Source organism: Babylonia areolata, chromosome 2, assembly GCF_041734735.1.
Source record: "Babylonia areolata isolate BAREFJ2019XMU chromosome 2, ASM4173473v1, whole genome shotgun sequence".
NCBI classification, from domain to species: domain Eukaryota; kingdom Metazoa; phylum Mollusca; class Gastropoda; order Neogastropoda; family Buccinidae; genus Babylonia; species Babylonia areolata.
In genome coordinates this window covers 13,017,952-13,037,264 of record NC_134877.1, presented here as the reverse complement: position 1 = coordinate 13,037,264, position 19,313 = coordinate 13,017,952, and the positions used below count along the sequence as shown (strand labels likewise).

The window sequence follows — 19,313 nt, the reverse complement described above, 5'->3', positions numbered from 1 at the left end:
AAACTTAAGAAGAACATTCACTGAAAACAGTTCAACCCAAGTTAAGAAAAGAGAGATGCACTCATTATGACACAGTACAGGGAACAGACTGATTAAAATAACCAGTGGGGGAAAAGACCACAAAAATGGATCATCTGACATTTCTTACATCTATTTTTTTTCTTCAAATGGTCACAACCACGCTCGACTTTGCTCACTCTGGATTAAAGGGGGCACAAAGTGGTTTGGGTTTATTTATGCCTTATGTAAATAGATTTTAGGTAGTTGTGGCTCGTCAAACACTTTTTAAAGCAAATGAATGTGTATCTTGAGAATTTATTTATATCTAAATGTGTTGCTTTGAACAGACATAAAGGCCACCATTTTGAAAAGGTCGTGATGTTACAAGTTTGGAGACTCACTTTTGCTTTTGGCTGACTTGCAAAACATACTGAAATGAATTCATTAAAAAAAAACAAAATTTAAATACTGAGTAAGGACTTTCCAAAAGAAAAGAAATAAAGAAAATACTGTGCAAGGTCTGTGTTGGGGCAGATTTTCGTTTAATTCCATATAATTCCGAACCTGAGTTAACAGAAGAAGAGTTATTACAAGCTGCTGAAACATCAACAACACAGATCAAAGTTGTGAGTGCTGATGTCGAAAACTGTTTGCAGCTTTTCAAAATAATAAATGTGATGGGATGGGTCTGCTGTTTGAATCGCAGATCATCCTCTGTTACTCACAGTTGTTCTAAACCAAGCAATCCTGGAAGTTGGCTTTTTGTGCACAGTCATTGTGATGTCACAATGACCTCTTTCTGTTTTCCTTCTAGAGAGCTAAGCCCAAAATGTCAGCAACCTGTGTTGCGCCAAGCTGATAATTTAAATCAAAAAACATACTTTTTGCACAGATATGTTCAGTTCAGTGTATGATACTGTAATCATTTACCCATTCACCAATTTTTTAGAGCATGATGCTGTTTCACTTTGTGTCCCCTTTAACGTGAAGTGCCAACCAAATCAAGTGCAGGATTGTTCCAAGTGCGGGTGGAGACAGTGCTTCTCTGGGTCCTCCCCAGCACCTACAGGTGTTTCTCTTTCTTCTTCAAACCAAGACTATTATCTGACAACTGTTGTAAAGGCACAAAGACAAAAAGTGACCTGGACACACATCAAGACTCAAGACTGGTTCACTGCCCACACACAGGCACCTGTACCCACCTTCAGCTTCTGCCCGCTTTGGAAGACGACGTTGCGGTCCGTGGTGAGCTCATCGTTGGAGTGGTCCGGAGCAAACAGTTTGTAGTTGCGGAGGTTGATGGCTCGGGCCAGCACATGGCAGCAGGTGGACTTGCCGCTACCTGCCGGCCCCACCATCACCACTGGGGAGTGCACCGCCAGGCCTGCGTTCAGCTGTAACACCTGTCACACAACTGCCCACGTTACTACCGGCTGCTTTCTTTTTTCAGTTTCAAAGGAAATTTTCTACCTAAAATTACGTTTAAGTAACATACTTACCATGACCCACCAGTGCAGACTCCGGCAGGGGTCTGACATTCCTGTCCTGTGCAAACTGCTATCCGCCCATGCAGAGAAAATGAAAGTAGCTACGGCCGATAACCTCCCGGATTTTCAATGTCAGTTTTTTCAAGGAGGCATCACTGCATTCGGACAGATCCATATACACTACACCACATCTGCTAGGCAGATGCCTGACCAGCAGCGAAGCCCAACATGCTTAGTTAGGCCTTGTGTGCGTGCATATACATCTATTTACATATCAGAGTGGATTTCTGCCACAGAATTTTGCCATTTTGCCAGAGCACAACACTCTGGTTGCCATGGGTTCTTTTTCAGTGCACCACGTGCGTGCTGCACACAGGACCTCAGTTTATCATCTGATGCAAATGACTAGATAGTCAGTTTGATTTTCAAGTCAAACTTGGGAGAAAGGCAAAAGCGGGGTTCTAACCCAGACTCACGGACTCTCCGTATTAGCAGAGGTTTGTCTTGACCACTCTGCCGACTTCCCCCCTTCCTCAGTGTGTGTAAATGTTGCAGGTTGCGCCACCCATTTTTTCACATTTTTTTCTGCCTGCAATTATATTTGTTTTCCTATTGAAGTGGATTTTTTTCTACATAATTTTGCAGGAGTGTTGCAGGTGTGTGTGTGTGTGTGTGTGTGTGTGTGTGTGTGTGTGTGTGTGTGTTGTTTGAGTGTGTGTGTTGTTTGAGTGTGTGTGTGTGTGAGTGTGTTGTGTTGTGGCTTGTGGTGGGGTACGCAGTGTAGTGTGGCTGTGGTCTACATACATACATACATCCGTGCATGTATCCCACACACTTTTTCCAAGACCTACCTTTTCATAGCCCACCCTACTGGTTATTTTCCACTACACACAACCAACACACAGCACTGCACCCTGAAACAACAACAACAACGACAACAGCAACAACAACAACACCAACAACAATGATGACAACAGCAACAACAACAACACCACTACCAACAACAACAACGATGACAACAGCAACAACACCACCACCACCACCAACAACAACAACAACAACCATGATGACAACAGCAACAACAACGATGACGACACCACCACCTCCAACAACAACAACAACGATGACAACATCAACAACAGCAGCAACAACAACACCACCACCAACAGCAGCAACAACGACATCAACAACAACATCACCAACACACCTTCTCCACCAGGTGCTGGCTGTCCAGGAGGTTGTCCTCCTTCAGCACCTCCCTGACGATGGCCTCCAGCGGCTCCTTCCCCCTCCCATCCTCTCTCTCCGCCTTCAGCTGCGCGGAGCAGGTCTGGGGGAAGACATCCTGCATCAGGGACAGGAAGTGGCCTTGGTCCTCCTCCTGCACCCGGGGCGTCAGGGTCTGCCTCAGCGCCCACACCAGGCAGTGCTCCTCCCCTGTCTGACGGTCCATCTCCGCCTTGCTGTGCTTCCACTCCAGCCCAGAGTCTGAACAGAAAAGAACACAGTTCAGTTCAGTTACTTAAGGAGGCATCACTGCATTTGGAAAAAGAAAAAAAAAAAGTTCACTTCTGTTCAGTTACTCAAGGTGCGTCATTGCATTTGAAAAAAAAAAGAAAGAAAAAAAGTTCAGCTCAGTTACTCAAGGAGGTTTCACTGCATTTGGAAAAAGAAAAAAAAAAGTTCAGTTACTCTAGATGGTGTCACTGCATTCAGACAAATCCATATACACTATGCCACCTCTGCTAAGCAGATGCCTGACCAGCAGCGTAACCCAACGCGCTTATTCAGTCTTGAGGAGTTAAAAAAAAGAGTGCACAAACAATAATAAAAATAAAAAGCATTAATGATAATAACAATATATATAAGTTTACTAATTCAGAGCCTGATCAAATACAATTTTTGCTGTGAGTGTTTTCGATAATAAGGTTGCCTATATTGCACCTAAACAAATTTGATTTTGCTCTGAACACTTTATAATACAGTGTGGCATGTGTGGGATTTGATCCTGCACACTCAGATTCTCTTGGTTCCTAGACTGAAACATTACCACACAGCCAACACTCCCCAGATTTCAGTCATCTTTCAAAGGTAAAGTGCACAATGCTCAAGACACTTAACTGTTGTTGCAAATCATGTAGTATGTAATATAGACATGGTTGTTGAGTTTCATATAACATCTAATAAAGACGCTGTAGGCTGTGTGCACAGCGGACCTCGCCCGTAGAGCAGGAAAAAACAAGAACAGCATGGGTGAATCTCTTTTCAAGCTCAAAGGAGATGGTCCAAGCCATGCATAGTAAGTAGACCCAGCTGGCCCATCTGTTTAGAGCTGTGGTTTCTCTGGTTGTGCAAACCATGTTTTTCCTGGCACTTCGATTCAGGTGATGAAAAAACTAATCAATGCGATTTGTTCGTTCGTCACCTGACCCCTGAATTTGTCATGCACATCATTTTGTTGTTGCGTTTGCATGGGAACGTGTGTGGGCAACCAACTCGGTCTGGGTCCATCTGGGTCTGCTGTGCCTGGGTCCATGGACTGAGGCAGCTGGAGGGGACACAGCTACTGACCGCCTTAACTCTTTCCATACGAATGACGAAAGAAACGACGTTAACAGCGTTTCACCCCAATTACCATCATCAAAATATTGCAAGCGGAAGGCTCCTATACTGAAGACATGAATGTTAACAAAAAATACCACAATTCTGACGACGGAAGCTAAAGGTTGGGTCATTCAGACACCCACTGGACATCCGAGGGGTCTGTGTAGAGGAGAAGAGAGGACTGGCCGTACTGAGTGAGTTAAGAAATGATTAGAGCACTAAGAGCAAGAACTCAACACTGTGAAATAATTCTCCTGATGAACCTTGTCTCTTTTTTCAGAACTCTTTTTTTGTATCTGTGTATCAGTTTAATTAAGCAGAGTCAGCAAAAGAGTGTCCAGGAAGAAAACAACACACACATAGGTATAAGGAAAACTTTCTGGCGTAATGATCATGATCATGAAGCCCAGTCAAAGTCTAAATCTTCTTCTTCTTCTTCTCGTTCGTCAGATGGACAGAAACAGTGTGAATGATTGTTTCAGTATGTTTCTACGGTGTACAACACCATTTACCACACCAAGATTTAGACCAAAGATGTAGTGCATGCACACAGACAAAAGCACAGACATGAACACACCTGTACAAAAACATGCACACACATGCACTGTTGCATGCAAGCACATAAACAAACACACGCATACATGCATGCACGCGTGCACACACACACACACACACAGTCACATGCAAGCACACAAACAAACACACACACACATGCTCAAACAAACACACATGCTCACACAAACACATACACACACACACACACACACACACACACACACACACACACACCATTAGGTGAGTCAGGCATGCGGTGAAGGAACTCCTGATCCTGAAGTTTTGTGGAGGCCAGCATCACCAACCTCCTCACATCCTGCAGGGGTACACGGAACATCCCTCCCCGGGGCAACTGTACACAGTCATTGTCATCATCATCATCATCACTGTCATTGTCATTGTAATTGTCGTCATCATAATCATCCTCACCTCCTCTGCAGGGGTTCACAGTACACCCCTCCCCAGGGCAACTGTACACAGTTTTCATCATCATCATAATCATCATCATCATCTTCATTGTCATCATCCTCACATAATGCAGGGGTACACAGTACACCCCTCCCCGGGGCAACTGTACACAGTTTTCATCATCATCATAATCATCATCATCATCTTCATTGTCATCATCCTCACATAATGCAGGGGTACACGGTACACCCCTCCCCGGGGTAACTGTACATAGTCATCATCATCAGTGTCATCATCGTCATCGTCATCATTGTCATCGTCATCATCATCATCATCAATGTCATCATCATCATCATCGTCGTCGTCGTCATCATCATCATCATCAATGCCGTCATCATCATCATCATCCTCCTCCTCATCATCATCATTGTCATCATCATCCTCACATCCTGCAGGGGTACACGGTACACCCCTCCCCAGGGCAACTGTACACAGTCATTGTCATCATCATTATCATCATCATCATTATTGTCATCATCATCATTGTCATCATCATCATCATCATAATCATCATCATCATCCTCACATCCTGCAGAGGTACATGGTACACCCCTCCCTGGGGCAACTGTACACAATCATCGTCATCCTCCTCCTCCTCCTCCTCATCACATTCTGCAAGGGTACATGGTACATCCCTCTATGGGGCAACTGTACAAAATTCATCACCATCATCATCAATCATGAAAATAAAACGTCATGCTGTCTTAAAACTGCAACTTAAAAAACCACTAATCCAAAAACTTCAATGTTAGTTCGGCAAAGAAACAGGAAGGACTCGAGAAAGTTTTGTGGATCTGGAGACTAAGAAAATACAGAAATAAATAATAAACAGAATAAAATTTTCACAACCCAGAAATACAGTTTAAACTGAAATACTCAGACCATCAAAAGTGGTATGTGTGGAAAAAAAAAGTTTCCTATATCTACCATCCTAAATTTGGTGTTGACAGCGGATTTTCAAAAAACTGACAAAACCAGAAAAGACAGCACCGATGCAGGAGGTAGCGTTGCACTGGCTGAGTACCTGTGACTCCAGGAGGCTGAAGAAGAGCGCCAGTTTCTGTGCCCACAGCGCGTGGTGCTGGAAGGCAAAGGTCTGCAGGCACACAGACAGGATGTGCCGCGTGTCTGGCTTGATCAGCGCACAGGGACGCATCAGCAGCTGGAGGACACACAACACAGGAGACTGTCATAAATCAATGCCTTCTTTTTTTTTCTTTTCTTCTTCTTCTTCTTTTAAAAATAATGCCTCAATTCCTTCAACTTACTTGTTATCAAAAAACAAAAAACAAAAAACACACAAAGAATACACAAAAACACGACACATAAACATAGTTTAAATTCAACACAAACATGGGATTAAAAGGCTATGCCAGTCTTGAATAAAAAGCTTTGCGTATTTCTTCTGTCTTTCCTGCTGTGTGCACATGTCAAATGAGTGGTATAAGGACAACCCCGGAGCTTCCTTTCTGAGGAAGTGTCAGTTTGTTCCAGTTGTTCCAGTGTACCTTTTATTTATCTGTGTGCTAGCTGATCTGGTAGCAGAAGCAGTATTGACTTGAAGTTGTGTACCTTGTACATGGAGAGAGTTACCACTCTGTATCCTTTACCCTACTCACTTCATTGTTCTTCAACACTAACATAGATATAGTATATTTCAAGATGACACACACTATGCATTCATGTATAGGATGTTCACTATACTGAGAACTGACTTTTTCCCTGTATGATAAACGGAACAGAAATACTTGTGTCAAGCAAGATCGTTTTCTTTTCAATCGCCAAAGACGTGGAACAAGCTCCCTGATAACCTCCGTCATTCTGATTCCCTCGCATCTTTTAAATCTCGTCTCAAAACTCACCTTTTCCCTCAGCAATAAGTTCAATTGTGCCAGGTCCACTTCCTTTTCGTTAGGTGTGCTTGACTAGGTGTGTATACATATGTATGTGTACATAACTACATGCATGTATATGAATGTGTATTGTGTGTGCGTGTGTTTATGTAAGTTTGTGCCTGCCTATGTGTGTGTATGTGTTAGGGTAGCTGTTAGATACACATGTATGTCAAAATGTATGTATGCAGTGTGTGTGTGTGTGTGTGTGTGTGTGTGGTGTCACATTTTGGTGTGTGTATGTAACATAGATGTGTTTTATGTTAACAAAAGCGTTTTTGTAAAGCACCTAGAGCAGATTTCTGGATAGTGTGCTATATAAGTATCCATTATTATTATTATTATTATTATTATTATTATTATTATTATTATTATCAAAACTGAAGTTGTCAGATGCGTCAAAACAGAGTGGAAGAATTCCATGAAATATCAGTGTGTAAATACAAGACTTATAAGGAGTACCAGTATGTACATACCCTGAAGTTGTCAAAAGACTTCTGAGGAGTACCAGTATGTACATACCCTGAAGTTGTCAGAAGACTTCTGAGGAGTACCAGTATGTACATACCCTGAAGTTGTCAGAAGACTTCTGAGGAGTACCAGTATGTACATACCCTGAAGTTGTCAGAAGACTTCTGAGGAGTACCTGTATGTACATACCCTGAAGTTGTCAGAAGACTTCTGAAGAGTACCAGTATGTACATACCCTGAAGTTGTCAGAAGACTTCTGAAGAGTACCAGTATGTACATACCCTGAAGTTGTCAGAAGACTTCTGAGGAGTACCAGTATGTACATACCCTGAAGTTGTCAGAAGACTTCTGAGGAGTACCAGTATGTACATACCCTGAAGTTGTCAGAAGACTTCTGAGGAGTACCAGTATGTACATACCCTGAAGTTGTCAGAAGACTTCTGAGGAGTACCTGTATGTACATACCCTGAAGTTGTCAGAAGACTTCTGAGGAGTACCAGTATGTACATACCCTGAAGTTGTCAGAAGACTTCTGAGGAGTACCAGTATGTACATACCCTGAAGTTGTCAGAAGACTTCTGAGGAGTACCTGTATGTACATACCCTGAAGTTGTCAGAAGACTTCTGAGGAGTACCTGTATGTACATACCCTGAAGTTGTCAGAAGACTTCTGAGGAGTACCTGTATGTACATACCCTGAAGTTGTCAGAAGACTTCTGAGGAGTACCAGTATGTACATACCCTGAAGTTGTCAGAAGACTTCTGAGGAGTACCTGTATGTACATACCCTGAAGTTGTCAGAAGACTTCTGAGGAGTACCTGTATGTACATACCCTGAAGTTGTCAGAAGACTTCTGAAGAGTACCAGTATGTACATACCCTGAAGTTGTCAGAAGACTTCTGAAGAGTACCAGTATGTACATACCCTGAAGTTGTCAGAAGACTTCTGAGGAGTACCAGTATGTACATACCCTGAAGTTGTCAGAAGACTTCTGAAGAGTACCAGTATGTACATACCCTGAAGTTGTCAGAAGACTTCTGAAGAGTACCAGTATGTACATACCCTGAAGTTGTCAGAAGACTTCTGAGGAGTACCAGTATGTACATACCCTGAAGTTGTCAGAAGACTTCTGAAGAGTACCAGTATGTACATACCCTGAAGTTGTCAGAAGACTTCTGAGGAGTACCAGTATGTACATATCCTGAAGCTGTCAGAAGACTTCTGAGGAGTACCAGTATGTAAATACCTTGAAGTCAGAAGAGTTCAGAGAAGTACCTGTATGTACGTACCCTGAAGTTGTCGGGAATGTTGACAGGGGTGGCCCCTGAGGGCCCCATGGTCATGAAGCAGCCGAAGTTGGCGCTGGCAGTGATCAGTTTGCCGCTGAACATGACGTTGCCCAGCACCCGCTGCTGGTACATGGGCTCTGCCACCAGTTTGCTGTAGTCGGGGGCGTTGCGCCGACGGCTTGACTTGACATGCTCTGTCACAAGTGTAATGACCACGTACTCATGTGGCTATCATGCTAGTATAGAAATGTATTCTGTCACAAGCGTAATGACCACGTACTCATGTGGCTATCATGCTAGTATAGAAATGTATTCTGTCACAAGCGTAATGACTTTGTGCTAATTTAGTTATCATACTAGTAGAAAAATGTAAAAACTTTTCATGTGCTTATGTTTTTTCCAGAACTAACTGCTCGATGAGTCTACTGGATGCATTTTGACCTTTTAAGGATAAAACCATTATTTTGTTTACAAGTCACTGCCTTCCCACCACAAGGCAATCAGAGCATCCCCTTCATGCTGGCAACACCTCTCCCAGATTCTATGATAGACAGCTTCCTTCTTCCTAGAAAACTTTAATATCAACTTCAGAAATTAGATGTGAATGTAACTGAAAGAAACAAAACTGTGTCTGTTTTGTATGAATGACAGCACAAAAAGATGAAAACAGGAAACAATCAGTTTGTTGTGTTCAAGAATAAAGTAATCCATAGTAAATTATCACTGATCAGCATCATTTTGGGAAATCAACAGTAAATCCCGCACATGTCACCAAATGTTGTGTCTTGTTACTTGAATGATATTGTGATAGTTCAATCACATTTGAAAGTGAACAAGGATTAAACATCGGACAAAAATCACAGTATTATTCAATAACAAACAGAAAGACACATCAATGTACTGATTTCACAGCAAGGCTGATGTTCCCTGACTGTCTCCTACAGGCCGTGAGGAATGGATACTGCTCCAGACCTGTCTCCTACAGGCCGTGAGGAATGGATACTGCTCCAGACCTGTCTCCTACAGGCCGTGAGGAATGGATACTGCTCCAGACCTGTCTCCTACAGGCCGTGAGGAATGGATACTGCTCCAGACCTGTCTCCTACAGGCCGTGAGGAATGGATACTGCTCCAGACCTGTCTCCTACAGGCTGTGAGGAATGGATACTGCTCCAGACCTGTCTCCTACAGGCCGTGAGGAATGGATACTGCTCCAGACCTGTCTCCTACAGGCCACGAGGAATGGATACTGCTCCAGACCTGTCTCCTACAGGCTGTGAGGAATGGATACTGCTCCAGACCTGTCTCCTACAGGCCGTGAGGAATGGATACTGCTCCAGACCTGTCTCCTACAGGCCGTGAGGAATGGATACTGCTCCAGACCTGTCTCCTACAGGCTGTGAGGAATGGATACTGCTCCAGACCTGTCTCCTACAGGCCACGAGGAATGGATACTGCTCCAGACCTGTCTCCTACAGGCCGTGAGGAATGGATACTGCTCCAGACCTGTCTCCTACAGGCTGTGAGGAATGGATACTGCTCCAGACCTGTCTCCTACAGGCCGTGAGGAATGGATACTGCTCCAGACCTGTCTCCTACAGGCTGTGAGGAATGGATACTGCTCCAGACCTGTCTCCTACAGGCCACGAGGAATGGATACTGCTCCAGACCTGTCTCCTACAGGCCACGAGGAATGGCTACTGCTCCAGACCTGTCTCCTACAGGCTGTGAGGAATGGATACTGCTCCAGACCTGTCTCCTACAGGCTGTGAGGAATGGATACTGCTCCAGACCTGTCTCCTACAGGCTGTGAGGAATGGATACTGCTCCAGACCTGTCTCCTACAGGCTGTGAGGAATGACTACTGCTCCAGACCTGTCTCCTACAGGCTGTGAGGAATGGATACTGCTCCAGACCTGTCTCGTACAGGCTGTGAGGAATGGCTACTGCTCCAGACCTGTCTCCTACATGGAATGACTACTGCTCCAGACCTGTCTCCTACAGGCCGTGAGGAATGGATACTGCTCCAGACCTGTCTCCTACAGGCTGTGAGGAATGGATACTGCTCCAGACCTGTCTCCTACAGGCCGTGAGGAATGGATACTGCTCCAGACCTGTCTCCTACAGGCCACGAGGAATGGATACTGCTCCAGACCTGTCTCCTACAGGCTGTGAGGAATGGCTACTGCTCCAGACCTGTCTCCTACAGGCTGTGAGGAATGGCTACTGCTCCAGACCTGTCTCCTACAGGCCACGAGGAATGGATACTGCTCCAGAACTGTCTCCTATAGGCCACGATGAATGGATACTGCTCCAGACCTGTCTCCTACAGGCCGTGAGGAATGGCTACTGCTCCAGACCTGTCTCCTACAGGCTGTGAGGAATGGACACTGCTCCAGACCTGTCTCCTACAGGCTGTGAGGAACGGATACTGCTCCAGACCTGTCTCCTACAGGCCGTGAGGAATGGATACTGCTCCAGACCAGAGACAACGCGGTGGACCTCAAGGCCTGACCAGTGTGTTGGCTTTATCCCAAGGTCAAGCATCTGCTCTTTTCCTTCCCAAAGCAGATGTGGTGTGGTGTATATGGATCAGTCTACATGCTCTGACACCTTGAAACTGAAACATGGTGAGCATCATGGCTTCACACCTGGCAGATTATGGTTCAACCCTCATCAGTCGCTTTGATATCACTAGGTTTTTTTTTTTTTACTTCAATCATGTCCTCCTCACAGCTGAATGAGTCATGAGTGTCTCAAAGGGGAAGCTCAGGACCTCAAGGTAGAATCTCCTGTACTTGGTGCATGCATCCCGGATGGTGTTGAGAAACAGTTCTTTTTATGCATTATTTTTTTACCATAATTATATACAGTAATGTGTGTAACAATGTGGCAATGACTGTGCAAATGAAGCAATAAGAATTCTGTGTATCAAACTCAAAGAACTGTATTATCCCTATGTAATGAGCCATTGAACGATTGTCTTTTTGTTGTTGCTGTTTTGTTTAAAGGAAAGCAGGGGTTGAGCTCCTACACACTTATGTACATCACAGCCAAATCATGATTGCAAAGAATGAAACCATTACTGCAAAGGGCAGAATCATCAACTTACTGTTTCCTGAAAAGAAATGAATGGCAGGGCAGGTGAGGTTATGAGAACTGACCGTAGAAGAGAGGAGGAGGTCTGTTGTTCTTGTACAGCTCCGACTCCTTGATCTCTATCTCCCTCTCTATGGAGTGCCGCCGCTGGTCTCTCTCCGCCACCCACGTGTCCTCAAAGTAGGTCACCAGGCCTTTCTCCTGAACCAGTCAACAGCAGACCAATCAATACATCAATAAATAACCGCTCTTTCTGTGTTTTGGAGCTGACTCAATGTGGCAGAATGGTTAAGGCGCTCAGCTGCCAACATACACAGTCTGCGAGGGTGTGGGTTCCAATCCTGCTCTTGCCCTTTCTCCCAAGTTTGACTGGAAAATCAAACTGAGCACCGAGTCATTAGAGTGAGACGATAAACTGATGCCCCATGTGCAGCACGCACCTGGTGCACTGAAAAAAACCCATGGCAACCAGAGTGTTGTCCTCTGGCAGAATTCTGCAGAAGAAATCCACTCTGACTGGTACATAAATATATAAGCATGCACTCAGGGCCTGACTAAGGGCGTTGGGTTATGCTGCTGGTCAGGAATCTGCCTAGCAGATGTGGTGTAGCGTATATGGATTTGTCTGAACGCAATGATACATCCTTGAGAAACTGAAACTGTCACTTACATCAAATCTGCTCTGGCTGTCACATACATAAAATCTACTATGCCTGTCATATACATGAGCTCCACAATGTATGTTACATACATAAAATCTACTCTCTGTCACATACATACAATCTACTGTCATACACATATGGCACATACATTAAATGTACTGTATCTGTCACATACATTAAATCTACTATATCTGTTACATATACAAAATCAACTGTATCTTTCACAGATATGAAATCTACTGTGTCCATCATATACACAAACTCTTCAGTGTCTATCACATACATAAAATCTACACACAATCTGTCACACACACACAAAATCAAGTGTCTGTCACATACACATAATTAAATGTCTGTTACATAAAAAAAAAAATCTACACTGTCTGTCACATAAACTCTGCAGTGTCTGTCACATAAAATCTACCGTGTCTGTCACACACACATAAAAATGTACAGTGTCACATATATAAAATCTACAGTGTCTGTCACATAAAATCACCAGTGTCTATCACACACATAGAATCTAGTGTCTGTCACATAAAATCTACAGTGTCTCTCACATACATAAAATATGTAGTGTCTGTCACATACATAAAATCTATAGTGTCTGTCACACACATAAAATCTGTAGTGTTTGTCACGTACATAAAATATATAACATATAGTGTCTGTCACATACTTAAAATATAAAATCTACACACAATCTGTTACACACACAAAATCAAGTGTCTGTCACATACGCAAAATTAAATGTCTGTCACACACATAAAATCTACAGTGTCTGTCACATACAATCTGTAGTGTCTGTCACGTACGATCTACAGTATAGTGTCAGTCACATACTTAAAATATAAGACCTACAGTGTGTGTCACATACATGCAATATATTATCAACAGTGCCTGTGACATACATAGCATCTCCTGCGTCTGTCACATACATAAAATCTACTGCGTCTGTGACATGCGTAAAATATAAGTATCTACTACAGTGTCCGTCACACACAAAATGCACAGTGTCTGTGACGTACATTGAAGCCGTGAGGCACAGTGCGCTGTCTCTCCAGGACTGGAGAATCCCGTGACTCTGAGGACTTGCGGGGCAGAGGGTGCAGCGTGGTCAGAGAGTTGCGTCGGATCACCTTGTCCCCTGCACCTGTCTTCTGCTCACACACACACACACACACAACACCACACCACACCACGCATGCACCACACCACACCACACCACACACACACACACACACAACACCACACACACACACACACACAACACCACACACACACACACACAACACCACACACAACACCACACACACACACACACACAAGACCACACCACACCACGCACGCACCACACCACACCACACCACACCACACCACACCACACCACACCACGCATGCACCACACCACACCACACACACACACCATACACACACAACACCACACCACACCATATACACACACACACCACACCACACCATACCATACACACAACACACACACCACACCATACCATAAACACAACACACACACACACACACACACACACACACACACACACACCACCAAACCATACACACACACCACACCATAGCATATACACAACACACACACACACACACACACACACACACACACCACACCATACACACACACCACACCATACCATACACACATCACACCACACCATACACACACACCACACAGACACACATGCACATGATCATTTTCTGGGAACTCAAAAATGCCACATGCAGCAAATTCGTTTTCTTCTTGTATACACCAAATGCATAGAAGGATAACACAAATGTCTGGTTTACACAATTAAACTTTGCATTGCTGATCAACGCTCTTCTATTTCTTTTGTATTTTCTGGACACATACATTGGTAGACACGAAAGAGAGTTCTCTTGTCCACTGAAACTTGTTTAAAGCAGACTCCACTGTAGTTACCATATTTCTCTTGATAACTGTCTTGATCTGGCACTGACAATAAATGTTATGTTTTGTCAAAATAATAAAAGAATTAAAAGAACTTTTTTGCATTCCTTACTCAAATTTTCCTCTTTTTTTTTTAAGCACTAAACAAAAATATCAACACACTGTAGACTGCTTACACACACAATCATACAAAATACAAATAGTCTGCCTAATTATGACCAATTGTAACATAGAAAAAAAAGAAAACAAAATATAAAGAATGTATGAATTTTTTTTGTTCTAAAAAAAATGCAAACAAAACATAGTTTTAAATCAATATTCATCTGAAGAATAAAACAAGACAACTAAATTTTTTTCTTCTTTTTTTTTTGCAAAACTTTAATTCACAAGTAAAATATTCAGTCTTTATGAATAACCATTGCCAGCAAGTTCATACAGCAAGCACATTGTGCAAAAAGAAGGGACATGGAGAATGAAGAGCACACTGTTTTGAAATAAGAAGAGAAAAGAGTGACAAAAGAGAAGACGTAGAGAGGCGGGGGGCCTGGGGGGCTGGGGGGAGGGGGTGTGGGGGGGTGGGGAGGGGGAGGAGAGAGAGAGAAGGGGTGTGAAGCAACAGGAACAGCAAGAGAGACAGTCCCTGACAAACAAGAAGGAACCACAGTGGTCTGATCCATGACAGGAAAAAGTCAATATGAGTTTGTCCAAGTTTCTTCTCATGAACAGAGTATCTGGATAACGGGCAGAGATTTTTCTTATCACCCAGTCTCAACATAATTATGTGCAGATTTAATTGCACCTTAATCCCCTTCATGCATACACATATATAAAAGATCAAATACACACATTAAAGATCCCATAATCCATGTCAGTGTTTCATGGATAATGGAAACACGCACATACACAGATGCACTTCCCTGAAAACGGAGCAAGGCTTTCTACATGACGGGGCAACAATGATCATACACATACATTGCCCACTCACATATCTGGACACAAGTGACAGTGTGAAAGTTGCGGCCCCTGAACACAGAAAGCAAGCAAGCCAGGAACAAAGCAGTTCTCTCCCTGTGCAGCACTGACTGTGAGGTCAGCACACAGGTGACGCTGGGAAATAACGGAGAAAGGAACAAGGGCAGAAAAGAGAGGGGGGTTGAACTTCTCATCATTAAGAATTCAGCAGCGTGCTGGTCCTTGAAGCAAACAGGTCAGCACAGAAAGCCAGGTGGGGAAGGGCTGAGAGAAAGGGGAGGTAACGGAAAGAAACGGTGGTAATGGAAAGAAACAGGCAGAAAGGTCGCATAAAACACACATCCACATCTCCAACGTCAACCGCTGTGCATTGACCCATACATGTGCAAGCTGTACCTCAACATTTCTGCATGCAGCTGTGTGTGACAGCAAGGGTTTGGGTGGGGGGTGGGAGGGGTGGGGGGTACAGTCATGCCCTTGATGCATTTGTCTAAATACAATTGAAATGACAATATTATTTTGAAATAAAGCATGCTCAGTTACTGAAAAATAAGAGCTATGCCCACATTTTAATTTTGTCTCAAAATTAAAAAAAAAACCCAATCAACTGAAACAATCAACAAAATGTTGACAGCCAGTGTACATCATCAACAACCTGTATAGTTTATTACACACATGACCAAACATGTACACATACTGTCATGTGTGTGTGCACATGCACACACACACACACACACACACACACACACACACACACACACACACACACACACACTGGTGCATTCTCTAATGTTCTTCAGCATGCATACAATATATACATACGCAGACAAGGATATACACTAAACATTACATCACATTTCTCACTGAGAAGAAAACAGTGAAGTACTAAAACCTAGCAAATAAATACACAGAAGAGATCAAACACTGCAAAATGGTAACAACTCACCAAAACAACATATATTAAACATAATCATAAAAAAATGAAAAGTAACTAAAAAAAATAAAACCAAATGAGGAAAAACACAAACACAAATAAAGAAAAACCAGGCACCGGCAAACGGCAGAACACAGGAGGGGAACAGACAAAGGAACAGAAAGTCACTCCAAACACACTGACAGAAAGACAAGGGGCACAGAAGAACACACAGACAGACAGCCTGAGACAAAGAGAATCTAAAGTAGAACGAGGATCAGTTTGGGGGACAATGTCTGTCTCTTCATCAGAGTTTACTGTCACGGTGTAACAAAGCGCAAATGTTTTTACCTGCCATCTGTGAATCGCTTTGACAACACAACTGAACAGTGGAAAATGTGTGTCCTTCCTTGAAAGAGTGTACACATACTGTGTGTCCTTCCTTGAAAGAGTGTACACACTGGGTGTGTCCTTCCTTGAAAGACTGTACACATACTGTGTGTCCCTCCTTGAAAGAGTGTACACATATTGTGTGTCCTTCCTTGAAAGAGTGTACACACTTGGTGTGTCCTTCCTTTAAAGACTGTACACACTGGGTGTGTCCTTCCTTGAAAGACTGTACACATACTGTGTGTCCCTCCTTGAAAGAGTGTACACATATTGTGTGTCCTTCCTTGAAAGAGTGTACACACTTGGTGTGTCCTTCCTTGAAAGAGTGTACAAATACTGTGTCCTTCCTTGAAAGAGTGTTTACATACTGTGTGTCCTTCCTTGAAAGAGTGTACACACTTGGTGTGTCCTTCCTTTAAAGACTGTATACACTTGGTGTGTCCTTCCTTGAAAGACTATACACATACTGTGTGTCCTTCCTTGAAAGAGTGTACACACTTGGTGTGTCCTTCCTTGAAAGAGTGTACAAATACTGTGTCCTTCCTTGAAAGAGTGTTTACATACTGTGTGTCCTTCCTTGAAAGAGTGTACACATACTGTGTGTCCTTCCTTGAAAGAGTGTACACACTTGGTGTGTCCTTCCTTTAAAGACTGTACACACTTGGTGTGGCCTTCCTTGAAAGAGTGTACACATATTGTGTGTCCTTCCTTGAAAGAGTGTACACATATTGTGTGTCCTTCCTTGAAAGAGTGTACACATATTGTGTGTCCTTCCTTGAAAGAGTGTACACACTTGGTGTGTCCTTCCTTGAAAGAGTGTACACATATTGTGTGTCCTTCCTTGAAAGACTGTACACATACTGTGTGTCCTTCCTTGAAAGACTGTACACATACTGTGTGTCCTTCCTTGAAAGAGTGTACACATACTGTGTGTCCTTCCTTGAAAGACTGTACACATACTGTGTGTCCTTCCTTGAAAGACTGTACACATACTGTGTGTCCTTCCTTGAAAGACTGTACACATACTGTGTGTCCTTCCTTGAAAGACTGTACACATATTGTAGCTGAACAGTGGGAAATGTGTGGCCTTCCTTGAAAGACTGTAATCCCCCAAAACAGAGTATGGCTGCCTACATGGTGGGGTAAAAATGGTCATACATGTAAAAGCCCACTCATGTACATACAAGTGAACGTGGGAGTTGCAGTCCGCGAACGAAGAAAAAGAAAGACTGTACACATAATTTATTGTAGCTGAACAGTGGGAAATTTGTGTCCTTCCTTGAAAGACTGTACACATATTGTAGCTGAAAAGTGGAAAATGTGTGTCCTTCCTTGAAAGACTGTACACATATTGTAGCTGAACAGTGGGAAATGTGTGTCCTTCCTTGAAAGACTGTACACATATTGTAGCTGAAAAGTGGAAAATGTGTGTCCTTCCTTGAAAGACTGCACACATACTGTGTGTCCTTCCTTGAAAGATTGTACACATATTGCAGTTGAACAGTGGGAAATGTGTGGTCTTCCTTGAAAGACTGTACACATACTGTGTGTCCTTCCTTGAAAGAATGTACACATTTTGCAGCTGACAGGAAAACAAAGTGCATACAGGGGATTGTGTGTGTGTGTGTGTTGTGTGTGTGTGTGTGTGTGTGTGTGTGCATGTCATCGCCAGACTTCTCTCATGGAGTTTCTCTGTGTCCTGTGAGCACAGGAATGTACCCCAAGTGGTGGGGGACTGCAAGACTGGAGGACATGTTCTGATGTGAAGAAATGCAGCTGATTTTTTTTCTCAAACTAAGAAAGTGGGGATCGGAAATTATATGTTATAGTAAAGAAAAACACAACAAACAGCACCTTCATGTTTTGTAAAGAACAGAAATTGTGTAATGAGTTTTTGTAAGGACTAAGGTTTTCTTTTTTGTGTGTGTGTCCGTAATTTTTCATAATCATGGTTTAAAATACGACAAATTGGTATATGTAATGGCAGTAAATGAAATGACAATTTTTGATGTTGTGAAATCAACTGATAATAATGAAAGTATGAGAGCTGAATAACTTTTCACACTGTGGACAGAGAAATCCCATGCACTGACCCTGAAATTACTTATGTCAAGAAACTAAAACCTCCTTCCAATATAATCATGGTCAGTTATAACTTTACTGCATATTTATTGAAGAAAAATATTATGTTGTATGATAATGAAGATTTTCTATGTTGCTCAAATCATGCAGTCCTATGCACTGAACCTGAACTTTTATATTTGATGCAAACATATTTCCTTCAAATGTAAAAATGGTTAGTTATAACTCCATATTTGCTGAAAAAAGATATCATGCTGTATTATAATGAAGATTTTATATGTTGTTAAAATCATGCAGTCCTATGTGCTGAACCTGAACTTTTTGATGTAAATAAATTTCTTTCAAACGTAACAATGGTTACTTATAACTCCATATTTACTGAAGAAAAATATCATGCTGTATAATGGTGATGATTTTCTATGTTGTTAAAATCATGCAGTCCTATGTACTGAACCTGAACTTTCTGATGCAAATAAATTTCCTGCAA

General features: G+C 42.8%; 1 protein-coding gene across 5 annotated transcripts in view; it reads right to left on the bottom strand.

Moving 5' to 3' along the window:
* Window positions 1-19,313, bottom strand: part of LOC143297916 (dynein heavy chain domain-containing protein 1-like) — a 186,789-nt gene that overhangs the window by 95,947 nt on the left and 71,529 nt on the right. For all 5 annotated transcript variants that reach the window (XM_076610490.1, XM_076610509.1, XM_076610526.1 and 2 more), the window contains exons 41-47: window positions 13,556-13,687; window positions 11,931-12,066; window positions 8,768-8,961; window positions 6,139-6,276; window positions 4,881-4,998; window positions 2,695-2,975; window positions 1,203-1,403 (exon numbers count right to left, since the gene is read on the bottom strand). In XM_076610490.1, the coding sequence (XP_076466605.1) occupies window positions 1,203-1,403; window positions 2,695-2,975; window positions 4,881-4,998; window positions 6,139-6,276; window positions 8,768-8,961; window positions 11,931-12,066; window positions 13,556-13,687 (1,200 nt within the window). The remainder of the gene's footprint in view (window positions 1-1,202; window positions 1,404-2,694; window positions 2,976-4,880; window positions 4,999-6,138; window positions 6,277-8,767; window positions 8,962-11,930; window positions 12,067-13,555; window positions 13,688-19,313) is intronic.